This window comes from Simochromis diagramma, unplaced genomic scaffold (assembly GCF_900408965.1).
Source record: "Simochromis diagramma unplaced genomic scaffold, fSimDia1.1 OVJJ01000302.1, whole genome shotgun sequence".
NCBI classification, from domain to species: Eukaryota; Metazoa; Chordata; class Actinopteri; order Cichliformes; family Cichlidae; genus Simochromis; species Simochromis diagramma.
The window spans coordinates 14,256,371-14,269,235 of NW_024386792.1; the positions used below are offsets into that span (position 1 = coordinate 14,256,371).

Below are 12,865 nucleotides of genomic sequence, written 5' to 3' on the forward strand. Positions count from 1 at the left end.
TGCATTTGTTTAATGTGTGTAGCAAGAACAAGAGAAGGGCTATCACCTCACAGCTTTGTCAGTGTACTATACAGATTCTGTACATGCTGCTGTCCAGGGTTATTGTTGTCTGCCACTGTGTGTGGTTGTAGGAGAGGACCATCAGTAATAAACAGGAGCCCCATGTGTGTGTGTCCTCACAAGATGGAAAGATTGATTTTTTTTTTTTCCTCACGCCTGAAACAAGACTGGTCTTTAATGACTGGTCTCAGTAAAGATGTCTCTTCTTTGAAATCTTACGCTAAAGCAAAACATTTGATCTACTATAGTGTCTTAATGCAGCAACAGCAGCATAGATTAATAATAAAATAGTGACATTATGATATTTTTTTATTTTTTTGTTAACAGTTCTATTCATTGATTCAATGGGGAATCATTATTATCATATATGCGCAGTTTCTCTTCAGATGGACTTAATTTTTTCATGTACAGGACAATGATGTTTTACTCAGTGTTTTACTCCCAAGGTTTAAATGCAGCTTTTCCTCACACTGTAGATGTTTTGTTCGCTGATTAGGTTAGTATGCGGTGCTGTGCAAAAGTCTTGTGTCACTCCTTATCTCTTTATATTTTGCTGGGTAAATTGGGAAGTGGCTGTGGTGAATAATAGAAACATAAATGAAAATGCAGTATATGTTTGGATAATTCTAACGAACTTGAAAGTTGATATTTGATATGGCCACCTTTGTTCATCAACAATGCCTGAACCCTCATACGCTCTTCTTTTGATGTTGGCTGCCTTTTGTTTTGATGATCCCTCACTGCTTCAGTAATGTTGATTTCTGGGCTCTGAGTCACGTGCTACTCCATACTGCCCTTATTTATGTTAGTTTTTGCGGTCCTTCTTTGTTCTGGGTGCACCTTAATTTACTGTTACACACACACACACACACACACACACACACACACACACACACACACACACACACACACACACACACACACACACACACGTTCCATGCAGGTTGGAGCTGACAGAGACAGATGAAGTGAAGAACTGTTAACACGGCTGGTTACAACATCTTACATTCCTGTAAATGTGGTAAAAGCTTCCAAACACGTACTGCCTCTAAGATACAAATGACAGTGACTTTTCTTTGTCGTCAGTGTCTTTTAGTCATACCTGCTCACCCTGACCACAGTTGCAGTTAAATTGAAACTACGGCAAACATATAAAGAAAAGCTGTTGTTGTAGCCAATGTGAAGGGCCTCCAAACTGCCTTCCTTTGCTGTTAGCTAACTATGCTCTGTTGCCGCTGTGTAGTGTAGTAAACAACATGTAGCTCATCATCACCTATATCCGATCCAGCTTTACAAGTAAGGATTGGACTGGTATGTGATCCAAATATCAGATCACGGCATCCCCAGATGCAATCCATGCAAAATGTGATTAAAGTGGAGATTTATGGTATAGTAATAATAACAGAATAGTGTTCCTTTAAAATACTCTGTTTGGACTGATGCTTGGGGTTCCTGCTTGGTTTGCTGGCTGTCTGTGTTTATGGTTGCCTGGCCATTTGCATGGCACTGCACTTCATCTCTTTTGCTGACACATGGAAACAGGGAGCTGCTTGATGACCTGACTGCTGTGGTTCAAGCTCACTATGACTGCAGCTCCTCCTCAGCCCTCCTCTGTCTGGTTTATTGTTCTCTGCAGATTTGTAACTAGATTTGTGTTACCCTGCAGGTTTCACACAGACTGAATCGTGATCTCATTTTCATACTGCTGCACTTGGGATTTATACCAAAATGTAAATTTGACTTATATACCGTAGGGCCATATTTATCAAGGCTTGTGTACATGAAACTATATTCATTCATTCACCTGTTTGACTAGTAATTTGATGTAGCTTCTTTGGCAAAAAGAATACCAAAAGAATATGTTATTGTTATGTTCATGCCTTTGATTACCAGTATTTATTTATTTTTTTAAACATGGGGTTTTTCTGTACAAAAGATTGATGCCTTGCAACTGAACAGTTAATGTTTAGCTGTCATTTAAAATTAACACGAGGGAATGATTTACCATAGTATGAACCTATGAGAGTATGATTAAAAAAGTGAGATACTGACATATTATGAAATCCATGTCATCACATGGGGCTCTTGCTGTTGATTGTTTTTTACAATATTTGTGGAATTTGACTATGACTTGATGTGCTCTCAGTTTTCTGCACAGTAAACACTGTGTTTAAAAGGTTTTACATATTAGATGGCAGTGAAATGTCTTCATCTGCTCAGATCATCATGCTTCTGGAGCATCTTGGTCAAGGGTGTTTCCAGGAGTTTCAGTGGCACCACTGGGACCAAGAACAAGACGATCAATAAATACAGTGTAGATAAATCAGTGGAGAAAGTAGCGATGTCATCATATCAGAGAGTTAAAAAAAACCTGTAATAAATAAATATATAAACAAATAAAGGGGGAAAACCCAACTGATTAGCCCATGTAATCAACATAAACTAATTTATTAAAAAGTAGTTTTAAATCACTTCTATGGTGGTGGCAAACTCTTTATATAAAGTGTTAACACTATAATTTACAGCACACAGACTGAAACGTTAGGATGGTTTCTACCCTGCTGACATTACTGCACCTATGCTGCCATCATGAGTCCCGGAAAAACTGCAACCTCTGTCTAGAACACCCTGGGTCCTTAAGTCTGTTTACTAAAACACAGGTTAAAATCTTGTGCTGTGGTCAAGAGAAGTTTGTTCCAGCTCAGAACAATCTCCAGACTAAAATCTGTTTGAAACACTCAGTAAAGGTTTCTACATGGTTTTCTTAAATCTAGACTGGACTACTGTAATTCACTGTATACTGTATATTTGCTCTTCTACAATTAGTGCAAAATGCTGCAGTCAGATTACTGACTGGGACAACAAAAAGAGAGAGATCATATTACTCCAGTATTGATAGTCATGCACTGGCTGCCTGTACATTACAGAATCCAGTATAAAGTGGCACCGTTTGTATTTAAAGCCTTAAATGGTCTACCTATCAGCATATCTATAGGGTAGAAATAGTTATCCAACACAAGTTTTTAACTTAAACACAGCATGCTGTGTTTAAGTTAAAAACTTGTGTTGGATAACTATTTTGCAAACTCGATAAACAAATATTTAGTCCCTTTACATAAGTAAAAGTTGTAATTCTACCTTAGTATCCTTTAGTGCATCTGTTTTCAAATCAAATATATATTTTAAGTTCCTACAGTAAAAACATTCATTATGCAAAATGGCCCTTTTCAATCTTTATTAGGGGAGCTGAGCAGTCCTATGCTCCCCCTGAGCTTTATTATATTTCCATTTTCCTGAGAGGCTTCAGGCAGTTAAAATTAAATTTGAGAAAATAAGATCATTTAACAAAAAAACAAACCAAAAAAAAAAGATCAAACAAATACAAATTTCCAGCAGCAAACAGCAGATGTTTGTAATCAGAATGGGTGATTAAACAGCTCGACAACTGATTAGTGCTTCTGACAGCACTGCTGGGAAAGTATGAAATCTTTAAATAATGTAATGAATGCAACAGGAAAGCAAAAATAAGTCAGCGACTGAAAAAGCTTAACCACCAACTGGCTTTAGACACGCCGTGCCAAGCCGTGAAAACATGCGTTTCCTTCCACCCCAGCCTCACAGCAGGGATGGTTGTATTGAGCTACACGTCTGTGATCCTGTGAATCTTTGCGGGCTGGAGTTCAGCTTCACTCCTGTAGTCTGAAACAGCTAGAAGCTTCATTTATTGTTGACTTCACACCTTTTCAGATCTTCTTTAGGCTAATGGACAGCTTTCTCCTGCTTCACAACATTGGTGTCAGACAGGATTCTTTTATTGTGAAAGCCTTTGAAAGAAGTCATTAGTTTAGCAATCATTGCCTGATTGTCACTGTTCAGTACATAGCTTTTTGTGTTTACCTGTATGGAGAAGAAATAGAGTTAACCATTCAGTTATTCTCGGTCTTACCATCTTGTAGTTCACTTTTGACATTATGGATGTTTAACTTTTTTTTTTTTTTTTTTTTCTCCAAAATATTGATTAATCTGACCTGTTCAAATCTGATCATTCAGTGGCACAAAAGAGTCAGCTGTGACTTGAAGTCAACAGTAGGTTGTATGGATGGCCATTTCTAGACAATTTCCTGTCACAATGGCACTCAGGGGAACCAAATCGTCTAGAAAGGGATACTAATTACATTTAGAGCAGGAAACCATCAGTCATAGGAAGTGAGCAGGGTCAGTAGACTTTGTGAAGTCTCAAAACAATATTCATTGGCTTTGTTAGTTAATTTTCCCCAAATGTGTCTCCTCCTCATTTATACCCAATACCATAGCATGTTCAAACTTGACAAATCTGGAAAACCTCTGCTGCACTATATGCACATAAACACTCATTGATATATATACTGTGCAGTCGATACATGAGAGCTGTTTGGAGCGCAGATTGTCATTACAATACTACTAATGACGATGGATGATGTCTGCAGGAGTGTCAGGTAGCTGGTGAATATAGACTCAGATTCACTGTTGAATATCTCTAGCAGATGGAAGACAGGGTTAGAAAGTATATTGGCTTCACAGATTCAGTGGTAATTAACAACTAGACAAAGCTTTGCCTGGAAGCGGGAGGGAAGCTGGATTTTATGACCTTGACGTCATTTGATTAAAAATCAGTGTACACAGAAGTTAAAAATAGTGACTGAGCTGTGACTTCAGTTATATTCATGAGTTAAATGATCACCCAGAGACAGAGTTTAAAGTAACAGCATGTCTTACTTTTCAGACATTGCACAGAAGTACGCTCCATAGAATGTTAAAATCAAAATCAAAAATAAGAACATCCCCATCTTACAATGGGATGTTTTGAGCAGTGTGGAGACCAGCAGCAGTCACAAGGATAACGGGTACAGTAGTTGAATAGCGTGCCAGAGAAGAGTCCACGTGTCAGAAGCTAAGCATGAGATCATGTTGGGACAGCGAGGAGGTTAGCAGCTACAGATTAACAAGGGTCATGCTTGTTGTCACAGCAGGAAGACTGTGACAACTTGCTAATTTTTGTGTTTGTTTTTATTTTGTTTTTGTAAATCTTGATTATTATTTTTTTTTTAGCTTTGTGTTTTTGTGTTTTTCTTACACCTCCAAGTGTATGTATAATGTAATTCCTCTAAGGAAACTGCGGATCCATCTGTTTATTACTTGATCTCCCGAAGAGATCAAAAGAGAGCATTTTGTTTTTGTCACCCTCCCTATTATAACTGCCTCAGGGTGGATCAGTGTCAAAGTCGAGCCCAGATGGGGACTGTGAAGACCTTTTTTTTTTTTTTTTTTTAAAAAAGCACTAATGTTTTGTTAATCGTAAACATCGTAAAGTAAGGTTCCCATGCAATATATGCATATAACATTGCAAATGCAAATTCATGTTAAATCACGGGGGGTGGTGTGTGTTTGTGTGCAGAGGACAGTCAGAGGGGGAGATAATGGCCCTGTCTGTTTGTGTGGACAGTGAGAGCTCGGAGAGGATGCATTCAAGCATAGACTATGCACAATGCCATAATTGTACACAGTGGCGCGGTGGTGGAGAAACTAAACATGTGCATCACACAGTCGTTCACATATTTATCAACAAATCATTATCGAGGTAGGATTTTATAAACACAGGTTACAACGAGTGTGGAGAAATGCCAAGGCACAACTAAAAAGTAACCTTTCATTTGGTGCACACGCATGCTAAGAAAAGCAAATATAAGTCAAATACCATCACCACTACTTATTACCTTATTACTCTCTCAGTTCTCTGCAGTTCCATGCCCACAATGACATTACTGCAGGCCTGCAGTCATATACAGAACAACAGCCAAGCTCTGAAAATATGGCTTGTTTTGCTTTGCCAGAGACCTTCACAATGTCACTGTGTGTGTGTGTGTGTGTGTGTGTGTGTGTGTGTGTGTGTGTGTGTGAGAGAGAGTGTGTGAGAGGGTATGAGAGAGAGAGACAGAATGGGGCAGGGGGACTTTTAAGTCCTGCATGACTCACACCTTTTACAGTGTGGGTTGACCACAATGACACGGCTGAATAGTGCTTTGTAGTACTGAAAACCTCTCAAACGTCTTCTCTGTTATTCCTAAAAGGCAGTCCCTTTAGAAGATGCTATAATGGCATGTAGAATATTTTTAATGCAGTACATTAACCCAGTATTCAATTCATCTAAAGACCTCTTTATTAAGTCTTTATGTATTAGTCTAAGCTTGAGTCGTATTGTTTGGTCAGCAATAATTTAAGCCCAGCAGGTCTGGCCGAAGGAAAATCTGGCGTGGATATTTGTCCATATCGCTGTAATAATAGCAGCAGGCACTGAGTTTGCTGTCCATAAAGAGTCGGCATTGAGACATATATAATTTAAATATTCTATGATATACTTTTGTGTCTTTGGTGCAAAACATCGAAGCTTGGCCAGGATAGTGAACACGAGCCCTCTGTATTCACCTGCTGCTTGCTGGGAAGCGAGAGCCAGAGGCTAAAATGCCGCAGGTATCATGTAGAGTTATACATTGTGTCAATAACTGAGCTCACTTCAGTCTTGCTGCTGGGGTTGAGGCTTGATTGACAAGGCAGTTTCATCAGGTGCTACACCAGTCTGTCAAATGAGTTTCAGAAGAAAAGCCAGATTGACATTATCTTTTGATTGTTGCAGCAAATCCTGTTAAATCAAAGTGATTGTATTTCAGATTGGGTTTTTTTTGTTTTTTTTGAAGAAGCCCTTTTACAAATGTGATTGGTTTCATAGGCTTGTTAATGGCTCTTTTGATTGGGCTGGTTAAGATGCATGAATGTGGGCCTTGTTTCTCCCCCATGCACTGTTCAGACAGTTATGCTCCTCTGCTTTCCTCTCCCCTCCTGCAGGCTGTATTTCTGCTTTCCTTGCTGTTTATGTCAGCTTCATGTGCTTCATGTTTTTCAGGCCAATGAATGTTTCTCTTTAATTTTAATGCCCTGTGACAGAGCTGAATTTCTTTATTGCGCTGTTTTGGAGTTTTTCGATGTGAAGACAGTTTGATCTGAGTCAGTTAGATATGATAGTTTTAATGAATTCACTACACCGCTGTTGTTCGTTGGGATTAAACTGACTATGAATAGACGGATTATACAGATTATTAGCTGACCAGCAGTTAGTGTGTGTGTGTGTGTGTGTGTGTGTGTGTGTGTGTCACACACATCTATAAAGCAAGCTTGGGAGATCCAGAGGAGTCAACTGTAACCATTTTTAGCCACTTTACAAAGCAGCACTACTGCTAATGTTCTGCACAGACACACTGTGTCAGTCCCTTCATTTCTGCAGCCCAGTCCCACACCACAATATGTAATGTCTCTGTTAGTCCACAATGCAAAACAGTTTATTTTCAACTTAAAGACCTGCAAACTGTGAGATGCATACCTTTTGGGTTTTTTTGTTGTTGTTTTTGGTTTAGCTTGTTGTAAGGACAAAACTCATCTGACATCCTATCAAAATGCAAAGTGCAGCAGAGTTAATGTTGTGAATGAGCGTCATCTTCTCCTAACCCAGACTAATTAGTTTTTTGGTGCTTTTTAAATGGAGGTTCATTTCCCCACTTGGTACGGTTCATTTGTGCAGATGCAAACAAAGTAATCAAATTTGGGCGCAGACCAAAACAATCGCAGCGAGAACATTTGGAGACAGTGGTGTCAGTCCAGGTCCAAACAAACTCCAGGCATTGAACCCAGTGGCACGCTGCAAGTTTATGCAAACACCTTCTCATAGCCAGTATGTATCTGAGATGTGATAGAGTACCAAGAACATGCGGAATGTAGTAACCAGCCCTAAAATGAACCAAGGGCTCACTAGTCCAAAATTGTCCAGAACACAGCACCTTTTCATGCATTTATTTTTGTTGCTTTTTCTGAGACACATTTGGCCAGTAAATGGACACACCTGGTTTGTAGTGACTCATTTTGTTTTGGAGTTTTCTCTGTGAAAAGAAACATAATCACAGGAAAAAGCTACAAGTACTCATGTCCTGATTCTAAAAAATTTACAGAGAATTTGGGTTGTCAGATAGTCAAACAAAACGGCAACTAAAATGTAATCTTAAAGTCATGCAAAAATAAATATAATTCTACCACACACGTGCTCTACAAATGTGTAGCATTTGAGTGAAAGTGGGATTTTTACACACATAGAATAGTTTGTATTTGTATATGTGTTGAGTGAGTATTTGCTTTGCTTGTTTTCTTTGATATGGGTAAAGATTTTTACACTGGCCTTCCATAGCCCGATATCTTCAGACATATTAGGATGAAAATGTGGGAAATCCAAGGTCAAAATGTGCTGTCTAAGAGAAGTGGGAATCATTGTTATTGTGATAAAAAGCATTTTGATTTATTGCTTCAAAATGGGACTGTAAAGCAGGCACACTGACCAACACTGCTATTACAAGCTGTCATAAATGTTACATTCACCTGGCCAGCTAAACTGTTTGTATTACAGTCATCTAGCTTAATTGAAAAGGTGTCGACTATTGTACTGTTAAAGGTATTTTGAGCTTAAAATGGCATTCAGCAGTCGCTTTTGTTACTTGTTTTGAGCAAGTAAACAAAAGTCCTAGTTTTACATAGCCTTGTATCGAGTAGGTCTGCACATAATGTAGGTGATGAGATTGTGTTACTTTTTTAGCTTATTCCAAATTGGAAGCTTTGTTGAGCTGAGTATGTTGAGTTTTAGTTTAGTTTAGTTTTTTTTCGGTTCAGTTGAATGAACGTTAGCTTTGCCATACTTGGCTAACATCCTCTGTATGTGAGATGAGATCTTATGTTTGCACTACTCCCCAAGTACTTTACTTTCATATAATATTCCTTACAAATCCCACATGTCACATCCATATGCTTCATGTTTAAAAAAAATAAATATGTCCATGCATCTAATTCAAATGTGGATGATACTTTTCAGATTTTTTTATTTTTTATTTTTTACTTTCCCTGATCCCTGCTTCCACCTTGGGTTTACCAACTTCCTACTGTGCGACTGACGTTACCTCGCTAGAAAAATCATTAACCTCAACGGCACCATCTGGTGAAGTGAAAAAGTAATTGGTTTTATTATTCTACTGCTGACAAGTTACTTTTTATTTGAAACCATATGATATGATATCGATATCTGGTGTCTTTCTTTCAACACAGCATCGCCATGTGTTATATCAATCGATTGCTGTATTGATTTTTTTTTTTTAATTACCCAGGCTAACATTAGCTAGTAAAATATTACGTTTATGCCAAACTTGTGCTTTGTAAGGTCCTTATCACTGAAAGTATCAAGCACACAAATGCACATGTAGCTTCTTCTTCTTCTTCTTCTTCTTCTTCTTAATCCTTTATAAAAGAAATTCAACTACAGCTCAAAAAGCATTATTGCATCAACAACCTGCTGAATGATGAAGCCTTTTTTTCCTCCTGGGAAATCACACCTCAGTTTATCTTATGAGGAATTCAATTAAAAACTTCCCTCAGCCTTCTGTTCCAAACCAGCGGTGTCAGCTGCTTATAAACTGTGTGAAATCTGAGTTTATCTCTCTGAATTTACTCTGTAATTCATTTGATTTGTTTAATAGTCTGGTTTTAATAAATTCCTCAGCTGCTTGCAGTCATTTTGTGGCACTGTTTCTGAATGTAGATGAATGTGTGACCATGTCTTAGTCCTTCTGAAAGCTGTGCAGTGTGATCTTAACCGAATAACAGTGTAACAAGTAATTTGCAGTAACTTTTTATTGTGATTTTTTTTTTTTTCTTTTTCTTTTTATATGCTGACAGGTCGATTCTTCTCTCTGATGGAGGAAAAAAACAAAACAAAAAAAACAAAAGTTGTGATTATGTCTGTGTAAACCACATTAGAGCACTCAAATCTGTGTCGACATATCAGCATCACTGGTTCCACTCAGCCAGGCATGGCAAAACCACCTCTCTGATCACAGAGTTCAGAGAGTGATACAGTCTAAGAGCCACTGCCATAAACATGTAATATGTATATGTTAATAAATATAGAAAAAAACAGTTATTACTTATATGGTCAAATAAAGATTTGATTGATTTATATTTTTACCTTCAGAAAACTATAAAATCTGCTTTGATAGTCTTGTCAGAAACATATTGAAGGATAAGATAAATATTGGAGCCACGCAGCACCAGACAATAAAGTCTCTAAATAACACTTTTTACAAAGTGGAAGCAGGATAAAGAGAAAATTAGCTCCATACTTATTGATTTCTGACTCAGAAACTTGATTATTACTATAACTCATTGTTCTACATCAGACTGTCAGCTTCACCTTCTTTATCCTTCATAGAGCAGTGACATGAAATTTACACCCCAGGGGCCAAATCAACCCAGTAATAGGTTGCCATCTGGCCCGCAAACAGTTTTCTGTTTTACTAAATGAAACTGACTGAAGAGGATCAAAGCTTTGTTTAATGTTGTGTTAACTCTTTTCAATGTAACCACAGTATTTTTACCTGTAGCTTTAGAATAGATAGAAATAGACTATTAGGTGTGGGTGACATAGCCTCCAAATTATATCACTATATTTCAAGGAAATTATGATAATATTTCTGACAGTAATGGGGGGAAAACATTATTGGAAGCACTTTTTGGTGCTTCCAGCTTACAGGCAGTGGTATTTATTAGTGTGAATAAAAATAAAGGACAGTTTCCATCCTTCTTTTCCAGTGAGTTAATGCCATGTTGACAGAGTACCTGATTCAAAGGGAGAATCTGTTGCTACAAGGCACCACCAGCAGCAGCAGTACAGTGCAATAACAGTGACACATTAAATTAAGAACAAAATTAGCCTTTGTACTATTTTCTTTGTAAACTTTAAATCAAATTTGCATAACTGCTAAATACTTTAACAGAAAAGTAACTTAATCATGTAACTCCTGAGGAGTCGGCACAATAGTGTGAAAGTTGAAAAATATGTTGTACCTGGAGTGTTTGATCTTGAGTTGAGCTTGTTAAAAGCTGCTTAAAGCCCACACATAACCAGCTAGCATATAGCTAGCATGTCCGCCTTCATAGGCTAGATGTTTTTGGTGGTGTGTTTTTTGCCTCAAGTGATGAAACAAGTTTGTTGTTTCCACCTTTAGCAGGAACAGTTTTGTTGCATATTTTGTAAAGCATTGAGCTTTCTTGGAGGTTGTTGTAGTAACTCCCTGCTCCTTTTTTACTAAATTGTCATCAGAGAGTCACACTCAGCTCTCCTTGTTAGTAATGCCTGGGTTATTTTTGTCATTGTGTGCACTAAGGAGCATAAACGCTTGATATCGTTTGATATCATGATATGATACTTTCATATCGCATCATTATACTGGTATTATCAGGCAATATAGTATGGCACCTGTGTATTAACTTATCAAGTTAATAACAATGACATGAACTAAACTATGTTTGGTTTTTATTTATTTAGCCTTTGCTCACATACATTTCTTTTAATTCTTGGCAGGTTTGAGGACCTCTGATCATATAGGCTTGCCTGGTGGCCAATCAGGCAACAGCCAGGCTCACTAAGGAGGGAGACATACAGTGAGACTGGGAGACGTTTTTTTTGAGCACACCAGCACTGCTTTACCCACCTCACGCCAACCTCAGCGTCATGTCTATCCCCAGCGGCAGCCCGGAAAGAGAGGGCTCTGGTGGGGCTCCCCCTCAGCTGGAGTGCCCTTCCTCCCCACCTGGCATGGATCCAGATCCCTCATCGAATGGCAGCCCTGTGCTCAGCCCAGACTCCTCTTCCCACGATGCAGTGCTGTCAGCACCTGCAGCCTCCCCAGCAGACTCCGAGAACTTGAGTCCTGATGAATTAGAGCTGCTAGCCAAACTGGAGGAGCAGAACAGGTAAGATCAGTAGTTTTCATTGTTGTGTTAAGCTTTTAAACTGAAAACACAGCAGTTTTTTAGCTTCAATGTGGCCCAGGATTTATTAACTATTTGACTTTTTTTTTTTTTTCTTGTATAGGAAGCCAGTCAAATCAAAGTCTTTGTAACAAACTTTGTAGCACCATATCAGACTAAAAAAAAAAAACCAACTGTGTGAGAGCTGCAAGTTTAATTGCAGTTTTCACAAGAAAATGAAAACTGCATGTTTAAGAACCCTGTTTATGTTTGATGCACTGATTGTTGCATGTGCAAAGTGTTATAGCAACACAGCATTGTTATCAGAATGCGGTAGTCTCTTTTTGCAGAAAATCTTCCCCAAAAAATCTGCTTCTGCCTTGATTTAACACAGAGATGCCTGAAGAGATTCGCCTGTTCACAGGGAGATGAAGCTGAAAAGACACTAAAGCGTATTGCATGCCAGCAGTTATGACTTCACATTTGGCACACACCACTGAGCACAAGGACAACAGTGAGGATGAACTGCTGTTAGAGTCACCAGGCAAATCTAATAAAAAACACTTAAAAAGATTGGCAACTTTGGCCCAAAATAAGCATTTTTTTTTTTCTCTGCAGATTTACTCACTATTACATTGTCAATATCTGCCTCATCTCACCTGAAACTCTGAATGAATGTCTTGCTAATTGAAAAATTGGAAAATTACTATTATGTTCATGCCTGTGAGTGTATGTAAACTTCTTACCACAACTGTAGATACTGTGAAGGAACGAGCTGGTTAGGCATGAAGTCACAGAGCAGTTACAGAAAAAGTAGATTTTATTTTATCTAAAATTGCCAAGAAAACCCAACAAATTTTTACAAAAGTTAAAATATTTTTATGAATCCTTGAAAGAGATCAAATAAATAGCTAAACTCAAGTTGTGTTATATA

The 12,865-nt window shown here is 38.1% G+C and overlaps 1 protein-coding gene across 2 annotated transcripts in view; it reads left to right on the forward strand.

Moving 5' to 3' along the window:
• evi5l (ecotropic viral integration site 5 like) overlaps positions 1 to 12,865 on the forward strand; it is a 40,411-nt gene that overhangs the window by 1,830 nt on the left and 25,716 nt on the right. For both annotated transcript variants that reach the window (XM_040024705.1, XM_040024706.1), the window contains exon 2: positions 11,543 to 11,934. In XM_040024705.1, the coding sequence (XP_039880639.1) occupies positions 11,693 to 11,934 (242 nt within the window). In that variant the 5' untranslated portion in view covers positions 11,543 to 11,692. The remainder of the gene's footprint in view (positions 1 to 11,542; positions 11,935 to 12,865) is intronic.